We start from the raw sequence: 25,028 nt of genomic DNA on the forward strand, positions 1-25,028 counted from the left end.
GGTTTCTGAATCTGGTTGTGTTGATGTTTTAATGTGTTTTTTAAGTTTTATTATTCATTTCTGTAAATCACCTTGAAGCACTGGGGGAGGTGCGATAAATATTAAAGAAAAAAATCAGGTAGCTGTAAGCTACAATATACACCATTCTTTTACTCACCTTTTAAAATGATTATTTATTGATATGTGTCTAACATGGACTATATTCCTTGCCACATAAAAAATACCCTTAAGATCACTATGAACTGGATGGCCCAGGCTAGCCCAATCTCATCATATCTCAGAAGGAAAGCAGGGTCAGCCTGGTTAGTGTTAGGATGGGAGACCACCAAGGAAGTTCAAGGTCACTATGCAGATAGGACAATTGCAAGCCACCTCTGATCAATTCTTGCCTTGAAAACCCCAGCAGGGGTTGCCATAAGTCAGCTGCAACTGGACAGCACTTCCACCACCAAGATTCCATCAAGTTACAGGCAAAAGCATAGTGCTACATTTATTGCTGCTCTCTCTATAAATTTATATCAGAAGGCTCAGTTATTTCACAAGAGATACTTTATTAAAAGTTAATTTAAAAACATGTTTTAATAAAATCACACCACTCAGAATCAACTAAATACTGTATTAACTCTGTTAACACATGATTAAAGGGTCACTTACAATTGATACACACAAATTGCCACTGAATGATGATCTCTTTATCTGCAATACCATGTTTATTTTTATACAACTGTCCCCATTACTATGCCACAGCAACGACTGAACACAATATAATCCTATCATCCATTCTTAAAACGTAGAACCTCTATAGAACCAAACTTGTTCCTAAAGTATCATGATAATCTACATTCCTAACGCACAAAGGATTTTCCCCTGACCAAAACTCCCTTAATAAAGAAATCTGGAGACGACATAATGTAATAAGACTAAAAGACATAGCCACTGAGAAAGGGATTTTGGAGAAAGCAGAACTAGAAACAGAAATTCGTTAGAAAATTAACTGGTACATCTACCTACAAATCAACACATGACAAATCAAATAAATTATCGGAGATAATACAAAAACCCAAAACAGATTTAGAGAATATATTAGTTAAACCGGTACTCCCTCACAAAGGACTAATTTCCAAAATCTCTAGTTTGAGCCTTCTCACCAACAAATCTAAAAAATTATGTTACCAAAAAGAATGGCAACAAGATTGTGAGACCCTATTAACAAAAGAAGACTGGAACTTAATTTGGACCTCAGATTTACTAAAATTGCAAGTAAATAACAACAAACAACAAACCTACAAAATCGTGAACTGATGGTACTGTACACCACAGAAAATGACACTAACATCATCAGCAAAAACCCCTTTTGCTGGAGAAAATGTGGAGAACTAGGCTCCTCCGCCCATTGCTGGTGGAAACGTAATGTCATAAAAGAATTTTGGACAGAAGTTCTCGAACATGTAACACAAATAACTGGCCACAGTATTCCACCAAAACCAGAAATAATATTGTTAGACTTAAGGCCCAATACAAAAATTCCACAAATCAAATGGGATATTATAAAAACTCTCTTAGTAGCTGTCAAAACAAAAATAGCTGTGAAATAGAAATCACAAAAAGCACCCACATTAACAAGCTGGTACAGTAAAATATGGGAACACTTCATAATTGAAAAAGTTACAGACGGTCTTATTAAAGCTGAGATTGATCCCAAACCAACTGAATTCACAGAGAAATGGTATCCGATTTTTGAATTCATCAGTGTCAATGATGTAGAACCAGAAATACAACTGTATCGTTCATTTATTTAATAAAATTAACCGATTATCTAATAACACTGCTTAAGTTGACAAAATGAATCATCAACCAATCAAACAAAACCCAACGCTGCATAACATAGAACTTTACCCTTCAACAAGCTTTCAAAGAATTAAAATCATAAATAACAAAAGATTTATTGTAAATTTGGTTTCTTGCATAAGGGAAGATAGGCAAAAACCATACATTCCTTGCACTTACAGAAATTCTATGTAGGATCCAAACCGTTATTCCTCAATTAAGAGTTGAAGAATTGCCATGATGGATCAGTTCTAAGGCCACTTTGTTCAGGATTCAGTTTCTAAAAGCAACCATTTACTTCACATCTTGTATTCTCTGGAATCATCTTAACAGTAGCAATCATAGTACAAAAGGTAATCTGAAAGGATCTTTTTATTAATCCCCACCCCCCCTATTCTTTAAAAATACAAAGGGCTACTACAACTAACATAATTCGAACATGCGTTGGAAGAATATGCATATTTCTCTAAAGTTAGACAGCTTTTGTCAAGCTGTGGAAATAAAATACATTTGTAGAGGAGGTGATTAAGGGATTAGGCAATCAAGGCTCTGCTTCTGTGCTGAACGGAAAGTTCAGAAACTTAGACCTGCAAAATTTGCCATCAACAAACTGGATCATACAAAAAACTAAACATCCCATATATGTGCTACGATTTAAAAAGTTTGTGCCTTAGAATTATTCAATGTAAAATGTCATCATCAACACAGAAATTCTCAACATGGCCCTGTATCTGTGGATACTTAAATTCGGAGACTGAGGCCATGAACAGACATGACAGATCTTTCTACAAACTTAAGAGAAGCCCCAAGTTTGCAGAAAAATTTAAAATCTAAAGAATAAATACATAAAATGAATTTGAGGGTTTAAAACTCCCCAAAATAACAGAAGCAGCACCTGTACATTTAAGAAAGGAGCTCTCCAAGAGCATTCTGGGGGTTTCTAAGCAACCACAACGAGATTACCAGACTTCAAACAAGTTTCTGTTGTAAAAGGTGTGTGGATGAGGGCCCTTTCCAGGGCTATTTTAGCCTTTCAGTTCAACCCTTGTCCTTCCCTCCTGCGCTGCAGGGAGGACACATCAAAAGCAGGCCCAGCAGCAACCACTGGGCAACTTGCTAACAAGCAATTTGCATGACTCACCTAGGTGTGACAGAGGCTACTGGACAACTTATTGTCACACAACTTCCACAACTTTGCCAGGCATGGCAGTGCCCCCCCCCCCCCAATACCCTTCACCTGGACAACTTTGCTTCTGCATAACTTTTGCAACTTGGCTTGATTTTTCGCGGAGAGAGAGGATGTTGGGGGAGTGATGGAAGGAAAGTTGAGAGCCAGTGCAATGCAGTGGCTAGGGTTTAAGCCTAGGATCTGGGAGACCCAGGTTTAAATCCTCATTCTGCCATGGAAGCTTGCTGGGTGACCTTGGGCCAATCACTCTCTCTTATCCTAAGCTATATCACAGGGTTGTTGTAAGGATAAAATTGAGGAGAATTATGTAAGCTGTTTTGAGTCCACTTTGGGGGGGGGGGGAGAAAGTATAAATGAAGTAAATAAATAATTAATAAAGCTGAAATCTGGGGGGAGGCAGCTAAAACAAATAAAAGGCAGCTAAAATTAATAAAAAACAAAAGGCAGGTTGGTGAGTGGGAAGGAAAGGGGAGAGGATATGGGGGCTGCCAGAAGAGATAAAAAGGAAATGGTGTAAGGAAGGGATACAGGAGAAAATGAAGTGACCGTTCTTCAAGTCAAAACAGGTTTCTCCTTTGTCACAGTATCTAATTCTTAAAGTGGTCAAAACTGTGGATATTTAAATCTGGATACTGAAGCCATGAACAGACAAGACAATCTGAATAATGCCCCAAGTTGGCAGAAAATTCTGAAATCTTAAAAGAAATACATTGAGGAATTTACCCTGTTGCACCAATACAGATAAAAGCACATAACAATAATCAATAGTGAGCAATACTAGGCCAAGCACTTGTATTCTAGATGAACATTCAGACTTTGCATGAATCGTCTGTGTGTTTTTTTCTCTGTGTTAGGTAATTCTAACAGGTGTGCTTTAATCTTTTGACAGTTAATTAAAATAGTGGACTTTATTGAGATTAATGTTCCTCTATCAGAGATTCAACCAATGGTGTTCTCTCAACTTAACTTTTTCTGACACTTCTCAGAGATTTATAGTTTTGTTTTGCAAGTTTGAGTATAACATTTTTTTACTAATTGGAAGGTTATACAATAGAAACTATGAATATTCAATGAAGCATCAGACCAATTATTGTTTGTGCTATCATGTGAATAGACCTTAGATATTTGCCTATGATGATGTATAAAATTGCAAACTCAGATAGAATGCCAGAGCTCTGACGGAAGAAATCTCTTGAGAGAATTTAGGTGAGAATTTATTTTTATCTATGCATTTCATAGAAACTTTGATTATGTTAAACTTGGAATTTATTAAGAAATGTTAGCAAACTTATTTCTTATTGCCTTTCTATGTTTTGTTTTTATAGGATTTATATTAATAGCCATTTATATTTAGATTACTTGCTTCATTAAAAAACTAGGGTGTATTTTCAATAAAGTGAAATAAACTCTAGATAGGTGTCTAGAACTTATCTGTTTGACAGGTCTGAGAACTAATTGCTGAAAGCTTTCCAAGAGAAAGCTTCTGGCTAGTAGAAGCTTAGTTTCAGACACAGGCAAAAGCTCGTTACAATCCCCTCCCCCAACACAATACAAGAAGCACCAGTAGCTTTAAGAAATAGATGCCCTCAGTGACTGTCATCAGGCAACCCCAACACTTTTTCTCGCCTTCAAGACACTACTTGTATCAGTAAAAGAGAGAGGAAGAGCCCTTTCCAGGGCTGCTCTGGCCTTTGAGAGAAGATTCATCAGAGCCAGGCCCACCAGCAACGACTGGGCAACTTGCAACCAGGCAACCTGCATGATTCACCCAGGACTGAATGCCTGCTACTGCTCAACAGCAACCACCCCAAGAAAACCTGAGTGGTGTAGCAGTTACGACCTGGGAGACCCAGGTTCAAATCACCACTCTGCCCTGGAACCTCATTAGGTGACCTTGGGCCAGTTACATATTCTGAACCCAACTTACCTCACAAGACTGTTGGGAGAATAAAATGGAGGTGGGGAGAATGAGCTGCTTTGGGTACCACTGAGAAAGACAAATGAAGTAAATATAGCTGAAGCTAGCAGACAGTATAGGTTGGTTAGTAAGTGAGGAGAGAAGGAAGCAGGAAAAGGGAAGAGGCTATGGAAATTCTTTAAGTAGATCCCCCCCACCCTTTTGCACATCACTGGATCCAACCCATTGTCTCCAGAAAGTTTTCTTACAAAAGCTGAGGTGTGAAATGTCTTAAAAGCACAGCCAGCCACTACCCATTGCCACAATAATCCAGCTATTCTTGTGGAATTAATATTACAGTATCGTTCTTGCCTATCACACCTTGCTCTTCACACTGCCTGCAGATTACTATTGTGTGGTGTGTATTTCCTGCATTAAACTTTTACTCATGAAGTTAACTCAGCTAAATGACTTACACACTTAAATAGTGGTGATCATTTTTAGTTAGTTGTTGTCAGTGCTGACTCCTTAAGAGAATTTCTAAAGATGAAGTAAAATCTCCAATACACAGAATGCCATAAACTGTGGGTCTCTCTCTCTCTCTCTCTCTCTCTCTCATGCATACCTCATGGGATTAGGAAGGCGACAATAGATAATATGCAACCAAAAAAGATAATTATCTTTTACCTTCTGTACTTAATCCTGGACTTGAAGTGAACTTTGCTACATCAACAATCTTTACAGCAAACTGTTGTCCAGTCTCTCTGTTGATACATCGCCGTACAACACTGAACGGACCCCTGAAAAGGAAGACACCAATCATGTTACTGATTTACAGAACAACATGGGACAATTTATCACCATTACCCAAACTTAAAAATAAAAATCCACAATCTTTAAAGCACAGACAGCGAAAATAAAAGTGTTTCTTCTGAGTTTCAAAATATACCATATTGGGTTTTTAATGGTAAAGGGTTTCTAAGGATACACCCAAAGGCACTGCACAGTATAGTTGATGTTATATAGTTCACTGTAGTTGTCTAGTGAAAACAGTTCTAAAAATGCTCCAGGCAGAGATCCTTGAGACACAATGTAGAGTTCACTAGAGCAAAGATGGCCAATTCATATCCTTAGCCTGCATCCAGGCCTTTTCTTTTTTCTTACTTCCCTTCTCCCACTTCACTCCATGTGGCAGGCTAGTTACCACTACTCCTCAGGCGACTTTATCATGCCAAGCTTCAGATCTGATTAAAGCTTCTCCCCCATCTTGGGTACTAAATGAAAGACTACATCAGAGGCATCAGGACCATCTTTTCATTTCAGCACAGGGCACATGCAAAGTCAGAAGCAGGACCTCATAAAATGATTAGCAACACATAAGAGGGCACTTCTGATCTGAGATACTTCTGACTTCTGAGACACCTATTAAATAAATATGAGAGCATTTATACTTTTCAACCAACACACTACCACAAAATCAATTCAATAATATTAAACGTATTACAATTAGAGATGGGCACGATCTCCATTACGATCAAAAAAACCCCACGATAATGGCAATCTCCCAATCGTGACCTGGTGGATCGTTGTCTTCCATGGTAAACGATCCCGCAGTCGGGAGGGGGCTGGACTGGGGCGATCGTGATAGGACCAGGAGGCTAGACATTCAGGCGCCAACAATCTATTCCCCTGGCTACGGAGGCAGGGGAATGCCTGAGCTCTGTTTGAAACTTGATAATATTTCCCCTAGCGAGGAAAAGCAAACAGTTGTGAGTGAAAAGGTGGCTTTCTGAGAAAAATATAAGCAAAGTGATTGGGAGAGGAATGGGTTAAGAGAGAGAGAAAACTTTGAGTGCGGCTATCAGCAGAAGCTGTTTTGCGCTCCTCCTAAGTTCATTCAGTGTGTTGAAAGAGTTAAGAAGAGATCTCTTCTCAGTGTTAACTCTTTCAAAAACCCCTTGCTTTGAGAGCAGCTATCAAGCTGTTTTGCGCTCCTCTCCTGACTGAGTTCATTCAGTGCATTGAAAGAGTTAACTGAAAAGAGATATCTCTCTCCTCCTGGCTTCTCAGCCCAGTGCCTGCTTTTTGCAAGAAGTTGGTATGTGATTTGATGTTTCATTTGTGTTTTTCCTATTCAAAAAAACATAGGATCCATGTGGATTCTGGTTTTACTTTCTTCCTGTTTAAAATATGCTTTTGGAAGACTGGCTGCTTGCTTTTAAAATCGGGTGGGATGGAGGATTCTATCCCTGCTTTTTTTTAAAAGCTGGCTGAAACTTGTTGATGGGGTCTCTCTCTCTCTCTATTTGGAGAGGCAGGGACGGGTTAAAAACTCCCCCCCTCTGCTCTAAGTGCATGCGTGTGTGTGAGAAAACGTTCCCTCCCTGAGGGGAGGCGGCTCGTCGCTGGGTTAAAAACTCCCCCCCCTCTGCTCTAAGTGTGTGTGTGTGTGTGTGTGTGTGTGAAAATGTCCCCTCCCTGAGGACAGGCAGCTCGTCGCTGGGTTAAAAACTTTTTTCCCCATCTGCTCTAAGTGTGGGGGGGGGGCGCCCCTCCGATCCCAGATCCCAGATTGGAAACGGGACTTGATTGGAGTGAATCGGTGATCTGGGGTTGTCACCAGAGCAGATCCACGAACAGCTTGATCGGTATTTTTTTTTGGATTGTGCCCATGTCTAATTACAATACACAGAACTGCCTAAGAACTGAATAAAAATCAGAGTTACTGTTAGTAAGCAGTGCTTTTTCATAAGCATCAAAGGAATCACTGATCAGATGGGAAAGCTTATGAAAAAGCATGGCTTACAAACAGTATTCAGACCCACCAGAAAAATACAACAGATGCTATGTTCAGCAAAAGACAGTAGAGACCCCCTCACCTCTGCAGGAGTATACCGCATACCCTGCAGCTGTGGACAAGTTTACATCGGGACCACAAAGCGGAGCATCCAGACAAGAATAAAAGAACATGAAAGACACTGCAGACGTGGCCATCCTGAAAAATCAGCAGTGGCTGTACATAGCCTAACTCAAACAGAACACAGTATCCTATTCCAGGACACTAAAATACTCGACAATGTCAGGTTTTGATTGTGTTTAAGCCAAAGAGACTCCATTTTAACTTTGTCAGAGTGTCAAGTGTGCTTCTTGCAGGTGGGAAGACTGCTCCTGGGAGCCTAGCTGAGGGAGAGGGATTGTTATCGTCTGCATATCTTCGCCTTCCTGCCGCCCTTGAGAAACTTTCCTTTTCTCACTCTCAGGCCATTTGTTTTGAGAACTAAAGGGGTGGATGGGGCCTGAGGGAAACTTGCATACTCTGTACCTATTCCTTTGCTTAGCATTCGTAACAATTCTACAGTTCAGCTAAGATCAATGTATCTTGGAATGCGTACTCCATTTGTTGACAATCCCCCACAAGGCCCGCCAGACGTTCTGCCAGACGACCTCCCGCAAGGACCTCCTCCACCTCCTCAAGACGACACTCGTCAACCAGCGGGACCCCCGGAGGGAAGAGGGGTGCTGGGCCAAGAGAGGCCTTGGGAACTGCCTCGACCGTTACTTCAACCACGAGAGCAGCCGCCTCCCTTGCAACCTCAACCACAAGAACAACCCCCGAGGCTTCTGCCGCCACAGGAGCAACCGTCTTGCCATCCCCTACCAAGGGGCCCGGCGCCGCAGCCATTCTGGCCCTATCAAGTACCTCCAGTCCCGCTACGCCCTCCCCAGCCAAGGCCCCAGCAAGTACCGCCCGCACAACCTATACAGAGGCACCCGGATCCACAGCCAAGACCGAGGCAAGTACCCTTGCAGTATTTACCTTTACCAGCTCCAACCCCAGTTGTTCGACAACCAAAACTACCGATGGGGTGGGTGAAGTTGGAGGCTACATTTGACGGAGATCTTGCTAAGCTAGGATTTTTTTTAGTACAAGCTCTGCAATTTTTTAATCGTTGGGGACATTTGTTTGAGGATGAAGCGAGTCAAATCGAACATCTGGGATCCAGATTGCAAGGAAAAGCAGCGGAATGGTATGTAACCTTATATGAGTTGGGGGCCCCGGAATTAGACACCTTGCAAGGCTTGGTGGCAGCTCTCAGAGCGCAGTACGAAGATCCGTTAGAGGACAGAGCCCGTACGGAATTGCAAACTATACGGCCAGGAAACATGTCTGCCAGAGACTATGTTACCAAATTCCGGCAATTGGCAGCTAAATGCCCCAAATGTGAAGAGTCAACTAAAATAGTTCTGTTTAAACAAGGCATGAATCCTAAATTGCTGGATCGAGCACTCATGCAAGATAATCCCCCGACCTTATTGGGTTGGATACAATTGGCCTGTGAGGTGGAAAACCGTATACAGGAAGTGCGTCTCGGAGAGCAACAACAGGCAACTGGGCACCAAAGAATGTTGGTTATTGTTTGAGGGAGAAGAGGTGTAGGATCCACAACCAGAGGAGCAAGAGAAACTAGATGGCGACAAGGATTGTGCCTGCATTGTGGTCAAAGTGGCCATTACGCAGCGCAATGCCCATATAAGCCGGTTCAACCAGCTCCGCTCCCACCTGCATGAACAACCTCTGCCACCCTTCCCCCACCATACCGCCCAATGCAAGCTCCCAGGACTTCTAGAGGTCGAGGCGCAGCATGTAGAAACCCCCTGGAGAAAGGATTAGAGTTAGAAGAAGTCATGTACTTAGACTCGCCAGCCCTAACAGGGGAAGAAGGTCCAGCCAGGCCAAATTTGGGAAACAAGATGGATCTGTCGTAAAAGGACCCAAACGGCAGATCAAAAACCCTTCCATCCCTGTGGTGGAAAGAGTAAGAGGGTCTATATTATTCATGCCTGTCACACTAGTGAACTCGGACAGAAAAACACATATTCGAGTACAGGCACTCATTGATTCTGGATGCTCCAGAGATATCATTGCACCCGCTCTAGTTAATGGACTGGCACTCCGAGTAAGAGACCTAGAAATACCAGTCATTTTTGAACAAATGGATGACTCTAACATGAATCCAGTAACCACTGAAACTGAGCCCATAATCACTGGATTAGGGCAACATTGGGAATTGAGATCGTTTGTAATTAGCCCCACCGCCAAATACCCCTTAATCCTGGGCAGTCGATGGTTGTAGGACCACAACCCGGATATTGACTGGGTGGTTGGGAGCATCACATTTCGACAGGAAGGCTGCAGAAACCACCAATGGAACGAAAATTGGGGCAAAAGCCCTCCTTGGATGGAGGAAGCCCTGTTATCCAAGGAAGAAATCAACTAAATACCAAAGGAATATCGGGCGTTTTTACAAGCCTTCACAGAAGAAGAGGCAAACGCCCCACCTCCCCATAGGAGGACGGACTGTGCAGTAGAAATCCTTCCGGGAGCCACATTACCCAAGGGGAGATTATATTCAATGAGTCCCTTAGAGAGAGAAGAACTACGCAAATTTATTGACACCAACTTGGAAAGAGGATTTATCAGGCCAGCTAACAGCCCTCACGCAGCACCCGTACTTTTTGTAAAAAAGAAGGATGGAGGACTAAGACTGTGTACTGATTTTAGAGGTCTCAATGCGGTGTCTTCCACAAATGCATACCCAATTCCACTCATCAGAGATCTTCTCAACGTCATGGCACAAGGTAAGATCTTTATGAAATTGGACTTAAAAGATGCCTACTTCCATGTTCGTATAAGAGGGGGATGAGTGGAAAACCGCATTTAATACGCCCCTCGGACAGTATGAATATTTAGTTATTCCATTTGGCCTGGCTGGAGCACCCTCGGTTTTCATGTCCATGATAAATGAAGTTTTGCATGATTTCTTATATAAAGGGGTAGTGGTTTACCTAGATGATGTGTTAATTTATTCAGAAATAGAAGAAGAACATGTGAAATCAGTACAACAAGTGTTAACCACCCTTATGTACAACAAGCTACCAATCAAACTGTCAAAATGTGAATTTCACAAAACAGAACTGAATTATTTAGGATACTGCATCTCTAAAGAAGGGCTAAAAATGGATCCAGCCAAGATTCAAGCAGTACAAAGCTGGCAAACCTCCACTACACGTAAAGAAATACAATCCTTTTTGGGGTTCGCCAATTTCTATCGAGAATTTATAGAAAACTTTGCCCAAATAACGCTTCCCGTCACTGAACTGTTGAAAACCAAAAATAAGGGGGAACAGGCTAAGAAACCCTCATCCAAATTAATTTGGACCCCAGAATGCCAAATTGCTTTTAACCTTTTAAAGCAGCAATTTGTCTCAGAACCCGTATTGCAACATCCTGACGAAACTCGCACATTTATTGTACAAGTGGACGCGAGCGATACGGCAATAGGAGGGATGCTTCTGCAGAGAGGGGAGGACAATAGCCTTAAGAGCTGTGCCTATCTTTCAAGAAAATTTTCAGAATCGGAAAGAAATTGGAATGTCTGGGAAAAGGAAGCGTTTGCAGTTAAAGCAGCGCTTTCCACTTGGAGACATTGGCTGGAAGGGGCGCGACACCCCTTTGAAGTGTGGATAGACCATAAAAACTTAGAAGCTTTGCGTAGCCCCAGGAGACTAAATGCTAAGCAATTGAGATGGGCGGAATTCTTCTCCAAATTCAATTTCACCTTAAAGTTTTTACCGGGCAAAACGAACTTTTTAGCTGATGCTCTTTCGCGTATGCCCCAACTAAAAAGCAAGCGGGAGGAAACAATAGACACAGTATTTTCGCCAACGCAACTAGGGGGCGTAGTCACGACGTGTAGCCGTACAGCACAGCGTAATCAGGAAGAAAAGGGGTGGAGGCAAAAACTGAAAAGCGAGGTGGAGAAGGAGGGGGAGGATATACCCAAAGAAAAACTGTCTCAATCCAAGCAGGGAGAACGGCTGTGGAATGATCGCTTTTATGTCCCAGCTAGCATGAGAAAAGAAGTGCTACAACGTTGTCATGATGCTCCGACTGCTGGCCACTATGGTTACTTAAAAACACTTCATTTAATACAAAGACAGTTTTTGTGGCCAGGCCTGAGGAAGGACGTTTCGCAATATGTGGCTTCCTGTCCAATTTGCATAAGTGCCAAAACTAGAAAAGGGAAGCCTCCAGGACTACTACAGCCCCTTGAGACCCCAAACAAACCTTGGGAAGTTATTTCAGTGGACTTTATTACAGACCTTCCTCCAAAGGCCATACTTGCATACTAGTTGTGGTGGATTTATTTTCAAAACAAGCTCATTTCATCCCTTGCACCACAGTGCCTTCAGCAAGGAAACTAGCGGACATTTTCATGAAACATATTGTAAAATTGCACTCTTTTCCGTTGAAGATGAATTCTGACTGCGGCGGGCAATTCGTTGCCAACTTCTGGCAGGAGCTTCTGCAACTACTGGGCATGGAACAGGGTATTAGCTCCGCCCATCATCCACAATCTGACGGACAATCGGAAAAAACAAATCAAATATTAGAGCAGTTCCTACGTTGCTATATTAATTTCCAACAAGATAACTGGACAGAGCTCTTACACCTAGCAGAATTTTCCTACAATAACAGTGTACACGGATCCACTGGAGAAACACCCTTCAAAGTAATATATGGATATGACTAAACCGTTCCCGTTTGACGCTCCACCCACTCAAACAATGTCCAAAGAAGTAGAAGATTGGTGGGGGGACGCCAAAAAGCAATGGACTTTAATTCAGTCAAATCTGGATAAAGCTAAACGGAACTATAAAAAATACACAGATCGCCATCGTGTGGCCGAATGGGAATTACACCCAGGAGATCTTGTATATCTTTCCACCAAGAATTTGAGGATCGATCAAACCAGTCGTAAATTGGCTCTAAAATTTGTGGGACCTTTTCCTGTTCGTAAAGTGATTAATAGAGTGACCGTAGAACTTAATTTGCCAAAGAACCTGTGTCATGTCCATCCAACATACCATGTCAGTTTACTAAAAAGAGCTCCCCCTCCTAATCAATGGCATTCATCTACTCCACCTATTCCTACCCTGATTGATGATCAAATACATTATGAAGTGGAGGAGATTCTAGATTCCAAAACCAGACACAAGTTGTACTATCTTAACAGATGGAAGGACTTTGAACCGGGCCATAATGAATGGGTGGAAGCCATCCATATTCGTGCCCCCAGATTACTGAAAGCTTTCCACACTCAATATCCTCATAAACCTGGGGGGGGGGCATCTTAGACGGGGCAGAATGTCAGGTTTTGATTGTGTTTAAGCCAAAGAGACTCCATTTTAACTTTGTCAGAGTGTCAAGTGTGCTTCTTGCAGGTGGGAAGACCGCTCCTGGGAGCCTAGCAGAGGGAGAGGGATTGTTATCGTCTGCATACCTTCACCTTCCTGCCGCCCTTGAGAAACTTTCCTTTTCTCACCCTCAGGCCGTTTGTTTTGAGAACTAAGGGGGAGGATGGGGCCTGAGGGAAACTGCATACTCTGTACCTATTCCTCTGCTTAGCATTCGTAACAATTCTACAGTTCAGCTAAGATCAATGTATCTTGGAATGTGTACTCCATTTGTTGACAATCTTCAGTAAAGCCTTTTGAAATCAATGGACTTTTGTCTTATTGCAAGAGGTGGGCTAAGTTGCAACTTTTGGTAAGCCACAGTCTGACAGACAACACTTCCAACTACTTTGTCAGACTGCACAGGGAAGCCATTGAAATTCATAAGCATAAGCACAATTTCAACAGGAAAGAAGAAACTTTAAGAATGAATAGAGCATGGTTTCCAGTCCTGAAAAACACCAGGCTAACAAAACACTCTATACCCAACAATAGCCCTGCAGAGAAGATTAGCACATCAAGCACCAATCCATATGCAAAAGAACCTCCTCAGGATACAGTGAAGCCTCCCTCCATTAGCATTCCACACCCTGAGAAACTCTTACAGGATGACTCAGCCCAACCCTACCCCTCCTGAGTAGATATAAATGACCTGCCAACATCTTTTCCACACTGCGACACTGAGAGATCTCTGTCTTTTGGTGCTACACCTCTGAAGATGCCAGCCACAGCTGCTGGCGAAACGTCAGGAACTACAATGCCAAGACCATGGCTATACAGCCCGGAAAATCCACAACAACCATTGGTGTGGTAATTTTCAGCTTTACAGCTCCACAGAATTGCTGCTTCACATACATCACTGCAAGGTTTTCTGCAGCTTCAGTGATTTTCGACTCATTGGGCAGAGTGCTTTTGCACTGACATAAATGGACTGTTATAAATGAACTGACCGATTAAGGACTGTTGTGTATTTCTCCCACCGTTTGGATACATTTGTATATGTTGCAGTGTTCTTAAATACTTTGTAATAATTGGTATGAGATTTATTGATAGACTTTAGACACTTTTGCACTATTGGCACTTTATAAAATTATATAAAAAACGATATATATAAAAAACAATATTTATAAGATTGTATAATTTGGTTTTGAGTCCTCTGGGATTATTTCTTTATTGGTTGCTTTAAGTCTCGGACGGAGCCTTCTGTTTTGATTTTTGAAGATATACCTTGCCTACTGTGTATATATAGTCATTATGAAGAAAATGGTAATGACTTTTAACCTGTGTGTCACTCTGCAATTTTGAAAACCGTAAAGTAATTCTTAAAACCTATTGAGGGGCAAACCTGTCAAAATGTAAATACTTGGGCATATTTAGATTGGAATAGCTTGTGATTGTGCCTTCAATATCTCACTTTTAAGAAACTCCTACCCATCTTGAAGTCCTTTCTCCCTGAGTTTTTCTGACCATGGGATTCTCCTCAGCATGACTTTGAGCTTGTTAAAATTAGCTCTTCTAAAATCCTACCTATTCATCTGACTGTGTTCAGCCTTTTCCTTACTCAAGATCTTGAACTCCAAAATTACACTGGCACTACTACCACCTCATCAACCAGTTCATCCCCGTTGGTGAGAATCAAGTCCAAAAGAGCAAACCCATTTGTTTCTGTCTCTACTTTCTGGGAAAGTTATCAGCAAGACAAGTCAGGAATCAGACCTTATTGCTTCTTCATTTCTTTACAGTACCGGGGGCTGTTGTTCGCCCCCTCCCCATGCCAGATTTCCCAAGCCCATCCCTGCCTCCGCAAACAGTGAAAAGGAGGGTGGTCCATCCTCCCAGATGAGGATCCCCGGAGATCCCAAGATGTCACTCCACATCCCCTATCTCCTGGAAGCAGCCTCCCCCTTTCTCCTCATGCAGCAGTCTGTCAGGCTATGGATGACAGGATATGGTAGACAGATCTCTGTACCATTGCAACAAGAAGCCCAAGCTCTTGGTTAAATGGTTTTATTCAGAAATCCAATTGTTTCCATATATATGTCCATAGAATTACTCAGAGGCAAGAAAGTATCTAAGCAGTACACGCTTCCTTGATAGGAATAGAGACTTGAAGGAAGTGCAACTCTAAATACTCACTCATTTCCCCCCTCCCACCTAGACCACAGGTTTGCGTGGCAAATGGTCCAGGAATTCATGAGAGTAAACTGTAACATTTCAGACAGTACAAGGTCACTTCTGTGAGCTTCAAAGAAAAGAGATAAGACATCTGTGTTCTCAAGCTGCTAGAGAAACGAAAGTGATGGTTAGAGCATTTGCAAAATGAAATCAAGGTACAGCATTAGCAATGGTTTAACACATAGAACAATGGCATGGCTGTAGGGGTACAGACATGACACAGTCATCTGCCTGGCTTATCAGATGCCAGCAGCTCTGTCTGTCAGAAAATGAAAGTCCTCAGTGGTGCTCCCCCCTGCCAGACGTTCATGGGCCACACTTCCCTGTACATGAAGGATCACCTGCTCTTAATTGTCCAGCTCACCAGTTAAGACCTGCCTCACAAGCCCTGCTCTTGTTTGCTCCCACCTACAGGAGTGGGAGCTTGCTTATGAACTACCCTTCCCCTTGAGGCTCTCGTGGCTTCTATTTTATGCTCTCTTGTCGGTGCCAGGCCAAAATGTTTTTGTTCACACAGGCTTTTAATTAAGGGTTTAATTTTTAACACCATTTAGTGTGCTTTTATGTCTGAAAATTACCATTTAAACAGCTCAACTATGTTTTTATGTTGTTTATATTGTGGCTGAATTTTAATTAATAACTTGATCTTTGCTTTGCTGTGTTCTATTTTGTAAACCATCTCAAGCAGGTTTCCTGGAGAGGTGGCATAAAAATTTTCTAAATAAAGTAAGTGAATTCCAAAATTAAACTGAGCAGCCACAGTATTTTGTTTCACTTAATCTAACACTGTGCAATCCTAAGTGTGAGTGCGTAGAAAGCTCACAGGAAGAGAACTAAGGCTTGCGCAGGTGCAAACAGCACTTACGTGGACGTAACTCCTCCACTGCTGGCAGCCACCCCAGGTGTCCTACCGTGGCCTGGCTGCCCCTGCCAGGCACGTTTGGCAGCTGGCTGCAGATAGAAGAGCAGCACAAGTTCCCATGCTGGCACCAGAGGGGGCGGGGCAGGGGGCAAGCCACAAGTTAGTTGGCTTCTAAAGTTGCCCCAGGCCCAGGAACACCCCCTGCAGCAGTGGCAAGGTACGCCACGAAAAAGACGGCATAGCCCATAGGCACCCATTGAACAGGAAAACTTGGGCCACCCTCCAGGCGTCCAACCCTGCCCTCATGACCCGAATGGGGCATAGGATGGCAACTACCATGGGGACAGATTCTCGTGTGCTTCCAGGGTGGGCGAGCCCCTCTCCCCACACCCAATCAGCTGCCCAGGCACCCTACATAACCTCTGGCTGCACCACCAATACTCAGGTAAGTAGGAAGGAGGCCGGAGGCTCTGCCCGGCAGTCCCCTGCAATGGAGACTTTGTTCGCAAGACGAGAGAGAGTGTGAACTCACAGTGATCGGCCATGAATGCACTGGGGAGACATCGCAGAAAATTGGGAGCACTTTGCACTCACTGAAGGGAAGAGGAGAAAAGTCCAGAATGTCTGACTAACAACAACCACCCAAGTCCACTTGCAGGTTATCTGACTCCGGAGACCTGGTTCAGGAAGGGCCACTGATAGGTAAGAAGAAGTTGGGGTAGTGGTTACTCCAGCTCACTGATCTATGCCAGCTGCTCACCCACCTGAACCCTCCCAAATGCAAGGTGAGGCTCACTAGTGGGGGAGGGGGGTGGCAGCGCCTGCCTGCCACAGAGACAGTTGCCCAGAAAATTGCTCTTGATGCAGCCATTGGGGGAGCACCAGTTACCCATTTGGGGGCTCTGTTCAGACTCCCTCAACCAGGGACTGGGTGTTCGTAACTCCCTGTTGTTGGAGGGTGCTCAGCCCCTTGACTTTCTCCCTCACAGGATAAAATCATCCCGATGCAGAAAGCTTTCTCATCAGAGGGTCATGATCATCTGGTTGTGAGCTGCACCTGTGGAGCTGCTACCACTGCGCCCAACCATGGACACCTTTCCACAATGGTGCAGATTGCGCTTGGCCTTGGCCATGGACCGGATTGGGTCACCTGCAACACATGTGTTTCTTTCCCTTGCAGGCATGTTTTGTATATGGAAATGATTGGATTTCTGAATAAAACAATTTAACCAAGAGCTTGGACTTCTTTTTGCAATGGTACAGAGACCTGTCTACCATATCGTGTCATCTGTAGCCTGACATTTTGATAGGAATCACAAGTTTTCCTCTGCACCTGCAACCCTTGGAGAACGGCTACCGGCTTTATGTCGTCAGAGCCTGACCTGGGGCCAACAGCGCCAGAGGATCCCATCATACCACTGGGAACAGGTGAAACTCTGGAAGGGACTTCCAGAGACCTGGCACCTGTGACCCACTCAAGTTTGGACTACCTTATGGACTATAATATATCTGCAATGAGGAGACTTAGTGCTGCCGGGACCGTCCTGATGTATCCGGAACTGGGAGTAATCTCCAAAACCAGATCTACCTACTACCACTGGAAATTACCACCCACGCATGAATGGGGCCCTCGTAGATCCCTAACTGCAGAGGAGAGGATGCAACACCGTGGAACAATGTACTTTCGACGTTCTATCGAGATGGAGGGGTATGTTGGTGAACTGATGGCGAGGGGAGCAGCCGCTCTAACAGGCCACACAGGGTGGAGTCTGAAACCCCCGTTGATAGCTGAGAGCAGAGAGTACTGCTTGTTACGAGACATAGCGGAGGATTTACAAATATCAGGGGACCCTGGATTACCCCCTGGCAACGCTGTGGAATACTGTGGAGTTACAGTTGAGACAGGAACAGATCCTTTGGACCTCTGTGAGTCGGGAGCCACGGCCAAGCCAAACCACCAGGATTGGGGCCAGACGCCGCGGCTACCCGCGCTGCAGGGTAAAGCAACATAATTGGTGTTGTCGGATTTACAAATGCAGGGGGACTGTGGATTAACCCCTGGTGATGAATGCAAGTTGGTGGATTATACCGTCGAGGAAGAGACGGACTCCATGGAATCAAGCAATTTAAAGGCTGTGGCCAGGCCAGAAATCCCTATTGGGGGCCAGAAGCCGCAAACCATGCAAGATGGGATGCATCCAACTCAGGAGGAGTTAGCCCATGCCCTGAGGATACAACAAGAATGGGAACGAAGTCTCCTCAAAGAGCAAGGGAACATCAGTTCACTGGAGTTACCAGTGAAACCAGTGACAGGAGCATGCGGGGAACCAAGAAAACCCCCTATCCTGCCACAATTGGGGAGAGCCCCGCAAATTGGACAATGTCCAACAAACGTTATAGGGATGGTGCCACCGGGGAGGGTTATAGGGATGGCACAATTCGGGGATGACCAAGTAGTTACCTCAATTTCAGAAGTAACAACAGGAACAGAGGGATGGAGTATCATTCCGCCATCTCCCTTAGTGACTGCACCGAATATACCCTCCCGGCGAGTAGGGATGGGCCAGTATGGGAGAGCACAACCGTTGACCATTCCTCCAATCGTTGGTGGTGCAGGGGTGCCAATTGCCACATCGGGGATGAGAGTGCTGATGACCTTACAAACTCAAACTCCCCTACCAGTGTTGACAATTTCCACTTTACCACCCCAGAGGGGAGTGTGGACACAACAAGGAGGAATCCAGCCATTGAGGGTCCCATCTACTACAGCAAGCACAGGGGCACGGGTTGCTGCCACAGGGATGAGGGTGCCCCAAACCAGCCAAACACAGGGAGCCCCCATCATTATTCCAATGGGAGTTGGAGTACAAGTGGGCCACCTGTAAATGGGGTGTCCTCCATTATACTCCCCCTCAGGGAGCCACCAGGGTTCAAGCACAAGCCTTTCACCACAGTACGTAGGAATACCGCAGGCAGCTCTAAGGGGTTGCAGAGCAGATGGAGCCCATCAAATACCCTTCATGGGGCAGGGACATGTTCAACCACCCCCCTTGGGAGCAGCCCCAATCTACCAGCCGGTGAAGTACCAGGGAGCAGGAGCTCCTGCAGCGGGATTACCACAAGGATGGTTCAAATTGGAAGCCACATCCGATGGGAACCCGAGGAATTTAGGATTTTTTATAGTACAAGCTATGGAGTTTTTCCAAGATTGGGGACATTTGTTTCCCTCAGAACACAGTCGTGTGAACCACTTAGGATCTCGACTGGAAGGGGCGGCAGCCGAATGGTATGTAACTTTCCATGACATGGGAGCACCTGAGCTATATGACTTAAATGCTTTTGTATATACGATAAGAGCCCAATTTGAAGACCCATTAGAGGGAGAAAGGGCTCGCACAAATCTCAGAACCATAAGACAAGGATTCAGACCCATAAGAGAATATGCTGCCGAATTCAGGCAATTAGCCACCAAATGTCAGGACTATCATGAAGGAGTTAAAATTGAACTATTCTGAAATGGATTGAATGCCAACCTGCTAGATTGAGCACTCATGCAAGACGACCCACAAACTCTGTTAGGATGGATCCAATTGGCATGTGAGGTCAAAAATAGAACCCAAGTAGTGAAACTTGTTAGAATGCAGCAACATGTTGGGGCAAGGAGACCCACCACTGCAGACAGGGGCTGCATCTCGTTAGGTCAAAGAGCCCCTATTCCTGGAGCCAGGAGAGAACTGAGATGGCGACAAGGACTATGTTTAAAATATGGGGGCACTGGACATTTTGCAGCACAATGCCCTGTAAAACCTGCACAGAGGAGAAGAGGCCAAAGCGTACCCAAACCCAGGGGGACCCCAAAAACCCCTAGCTGAAAAGCAGCTCCGAAACGTGGGAAGCCAGAGACTGGTTTAGATGCTGATGAGAGTACCAGAAATACTGAGGAACCCATACAAAAAGAAACAGAAGAGGATTTCACCCCACCGTTGGGAAACGAGACAGACCTGACGTGAAAAGGTCCCGACTGCAGGTCCCTAAGGAGCACAAACCACCAGAGGTGAGAGAAAGAGGGGCCATATTATTTATGCCTGTGACGTTATTGAATCCAAAAAAGGGAACTCATGTGTGGGTGCAAACATTAATAGATTCCGCATGTTCCCGGGATTTAATATCTCCAGCCTTGGTTAATGAGCTGGGCTTGGAACTAATAGAACTCAAAGACCCTATAGTATTTGAGCAAATGGATGGGTCTAACATGCATCCGGCACCCTACAAAACTGAACCTACTCCTACGGGCATGGGAGATCACTGGGAAAATTGAACATATATAGTCTGTGATGTGGCTAAATATCTCTTGGTACTGGGAAGTCGCTGGCTATGGGACCATCAAATGGTCTACTGGGATGGTGGTCTTTAAAGGAGATCGTTGTGCAAAACATGCATGGACTAAAGTATGGGGCAGGGAGGCACCCTCCCCATTAGAGACTGTGCTATTAACCACGGATGAAGAGAAAGCCATTCCCACCGAATATTAAGATTTAAAACAAGTGTTCAGTGAAAAAGAAGCTGATGAGCTTCCCCCTCATAGAGGCACAGACTCTGCTATTGAACTCATTCCAGGGGAAAAGTTGCCTAAGGGAAAATTGTACTCTATGAGCCCAGCTGAAAGAAAGGAACTGAGAAGTTTTATTGACAATAACTTAGAGGAAGGATTCATCCGTCCAGTCAGTTCCCCCCATGCTGCATCCATACTGTTCTGAAAAAAGGAAGATGGGGGGCTGAGATTGTGTACTGACTATCGGGGAATAAATGCTATATCCACGTCAAATGAATACTCCTTCCCCTTAATTAGAGACTTACTCAGTGTGGTGACGCAAGGCAAAATCTTTTCGAAATTGGACTTAAAAGATGCTTATTTCTGAGTAAGGATAAGGGAGGGGGATGAATGGAAAACCGCATTCAACACTCCATTGGGGCAATTCAAATACCTTTTGGCCTGCAGGGGGCGCCAGGTGTGTACATGAACTTAATTAACAAAGTGCTGCATGAATACCTGTACAAAGGTGTAGTTGTTTATCTAGATGACGTGTTGATTTATACTGCTGATAAAGAATCCCATGTGGAGTTGGTCAGAAAGGTGCTGACTGCATTAAAGAAACACGAACTGCCAGTAAAATTGTCTAAATGTGAATTCCATAAAGAAGAGCTGGATTTTTTGGGATACCAAGTCTCTCACCAAGGGCTGAAAATGGACCTGGCAAAAATTCAAGCTGTAATGGGGTGGGAGGCCCCCAAACCAATAAGGCAATTGCAATCATTTCTAGGGTTCACTAACTTTTATCAACCCTTCATAAAAAACTTTGCTCAAACTGCTCTCCCCTTAACGGACTTGTTAAAAACAAAGGGGAAGGGACTGCAAGGGGAAAAGCCCAGTGCCAAGTTGAACTGGATCAGAGAATGCCAGGAGGCTTTTGAAATCCTAAAAAAGCTGTTTATTTCTGAACTGGTTCTACAGCACCCTGATGAGAACTGAAAATTTGTGGTCCAAGTTGATGCGAGTGACACAGCCGTATGTGTGTGTGTGTGTGGGGGGGGGTGCTCCTACAACCCAATGATGAGGGGGAACTGCAACCCTGTGCATACATTTCTAAAAAATTCTCAGAAATTGAACGCAATTGGAGCGTATGGGGAAAATCTTTTGCTGTGAAATTGGCACTTATCACCTGGCGACATTGTCTAGAAGGGGCTAAAGTACCTTTTGAGGTATAGACTGATCACAAAAACTTAGAGGCACTATGCACCCCCGTAGACTGAACGCTAAACAGTTAAGGTGGGCGGAATTCTTCTCTAAATTCAACTTCACGTTGAAGTTCGTCCCCTGGCCAATCAAATTTCCTGGCAGACGCACTTTCGTACATGCCCCAACACGACAGCCAGAAGGAGAAGATAATTGATACAATCTTCTCACTAGCCCAATTACGAGTGGTGATGACACGCAGCCAAACTGCAAAAAATACAAAAGCAGCACGAAACCTTGTATCTCCAAATGGGGAGAGAGAGTAAAAGCGGAAACTGAAAAGGAGGGGGGAAATGTGCCCAAAGCCGACTTGAAACAGGAGGAAGATGGCCACTGGTACAGGAGGGGCAAACTTTACATCCCAACTAGTCTAAGAAATGAAATCTTACAACGTCATGATGCAAAACTAGATGGTCATTTTGAGTATCTGAAGACCCTTCATTTAGTGCAAAGACAATCATGGTAGCCAAATATGAGAAAGGATATCTCTCAATATGTATCTTCCTGTCCAGTATGTATAATGGGGAAAAGTAGGAGAAGGAAACCCCCTGGTCTATTGCAACCTTTAGAAACCCCTCCTAGACCATGGGCTGTAATCTCAATGGACTTTATCACTGACCTTCCCTCCTCAAAAGGATATACAGTCATTTTAGTGGTTGTGGATTTATTTTCTAAGCAAGCTCATTTCATTCCATGTACTACTATCCCCACAGCTAAAAAATTAACCAGCCTGTTCATGAAACATGGTCAGATTACACTCATTTCCTACCAAAGTGATCTCGGATCGGGGGGTACAGTTCGTTGCCAACTTCTGGTGGGAGCTTCTCAAAGAAGCTGGAATAGAACAAGGTTTAAATTCCACCCATCATCCTCAGACCGACGGACAAACCGAACGCACAAATCAGGTGTTAAAACAATTTTTAAGATGCTACGTTAACTATCAACAAGATAATTGGATCGATTTCATTTATTCTGCCGAATATGCATACAACAATTCGATCCACAGCTCTACAAGAGTTTCTCCTTTCAAGATAGCCCAAGGATATGAGGGGAACGCTGTACCTTTTGCTACGATACCTGATCCCCCAAAATCTGGAGATTTGGGAGAATGGTGGACCAACTTAACTTCCCAATGGGAAGTGATACAAGAGACTTTAAAGAAAGCTAAAGAGGGCTATAAAAATTTGCTGACAGGAAATGTTCTAAATAATGGCAGCTGCAACCAGGAGATTTTGTGTATGTCTCCACAAAAAATATTAAGGGAGATCAACCCAGTAAAAAACTAGGGTTAAAATACCTAGGACCTTTTCCTGTAAAAAGAGTAATAAATGATGTTACTGTGGAAATAGAACTTCCAGAGAATTTAAAACAAATCCGCCCAATGTTTCATTTCAGCCTTTTGAAAAAAGCTCCCCCACCAGATGAATGGCATCCAAAAAAGGGAGCTCCTCATCCAACACTAGTGGAAAGCCAGATCTACTATGAAGTGGAAGAAATTCTAGACTCTAAAATCAAACATAATAAACTTTATTATTTAATCAGGTGGAAGGACTTTGATTAATCCTTCAGAGAAAGGGTAGAACAATCTCATGTAAATGCTCCAAGACTAATTTCAAAATTTCACAAGCGTTATCCTGACAAACCTGGCCCCTGAGGGGGAGGTCAATGTTTGGGGAGGTAGAAATGTCATGTCTGTACCCCTACAGACATGCCATTGTTCTATGTGTTGAACCATTGCTAATGCTTTACCTTGATTTCATTTCGCAAATGCTCTAACCATCACTTTCGTTTCTCTAGCAGCTTGAGAACACAGATGTCTTATCTCTTTTCTTTGAAGCTCACAGAAGTGACCTTGTACTGTCTGAAATGTTACATTTTACTCTCATGAATTCCTGGACCAGTCCCAGAACATTTGCTGAGCAAATCTGTGGTCTAGGTGGGAGGAAGGAAATGAATGGGTATTTAGAGTTGTACTTTCTTCAAGACTATTCCTATCAAGGGAGTGTATACTGCTTAGATGCTTTCTTGCCTCTGAGTAATTCCATGGACATACATATGGAAACAATTGGATTTCTGAATAAAACCATTTAACCAAGAGCTTGGGCTTCTTGTTGCAATGGTACAGAGATCTGTCTACCATATCCTGTCATCCATAGCCTGACAGACTGCTGCATGAGGGGAAAGGGGGAGGCTGCTTCCAGGAGATAGGGGATGTGGAGTGACATCTTGGGATCTCCGGGGATCCTCATCTGGGAGGATGGACCACCCTCCTTTTCACTGTTTGCGGAGGCAGGGATGGGCTTGGGAAATCTGGCATGGGGAGGGGGCGAACAACAGCCCCCGGGGCAGTTTCTCTGCTCAACAGGCAGTCAGTCCACTCTGGAGGGGGGGTGTCACTCCAAAATTGTTTGGATGGTATGCCTATTTGTGGTATGATAAAGTTAAAGCAGACTCTATGTTTTTGCATCACTATATTAGAAGAAGCCTTTTCACAATCTGGTAGAAATATAAGAATTACATGGAAAGTGGCATCCCCTCATGGGTGGTACCATATGAAGTAATAGATCTGAGAACTGTCTATAATGAACAACAATGTTTAACTTATAAAGAGATAATGTCGATGGAACATAGAATACTAAAAATAAAGACACAAGAAGAGTTATCTCCTCACTATGGATGGTTTCAATATAGGTAAATCAGGGATCTTTACAACTCGGACTGTTTAAAGTGAGGAATAAGACTGAAAAACTCGGAGTTAGAAGAAGTGATTTTACAAGAAGGTAAAAAAGACATTTCGAAAATATACAAAATACTTTTAAAATGGTATACGGAAGACGAGACAGTTAAAGTCCAGATGGTGAAATGGGCAATAAACTTTCATAAAGAAATAACAATGGAATCATGGGAATACTTGTGGAAAAGCACTTTGAAGATTTCAACTTGTACCAATATTAAAGAGAATGTATATAAAATGATGTATAGGTGG

General features: G+C 43.6%; 1 protein-coding gene across 4 annotated transcripts in view; it reads right to left on the reverse strand.

The window, feature by feature from the left end:
* The window catches only part of CASK (calcium/calmodulin dependent serine protein kinase), a 361,240-nt gene that overhangs the window by 263,439 nt on the left and 72,773 nt on the right, over positions 1-25,028 (reverse strand). For all 4 annotated transcript variants that reach the window (XM_054974058.1, XM_054974057.1, XM_054974056.1 and 1 more), the window contains exon 2: positions 5,601-5,713. In XM_054974058.1, coding sequence (XP_054830033.1) covers positions 5,601-5,713 — 113 coding nt within the window. The remainder of the gene's footprint in view (positions 1-5,600; positions 5,714-25,028) is intronic.

This window comes from Eublepharis macularius, chromosome 3, assembly GCF_028583425.1.
Source record: "Eublepharis macularius isolate TG4126 chromosome 3, MPM_Emac_v1.0, whole genome shotgun sequence".
Lineage (NCBI taxonomy): Eukaryota > Metazoa > Chordata > Lepidosauria > Squamata > Eublepharidae > Eublepharis > Eublepharis macularius.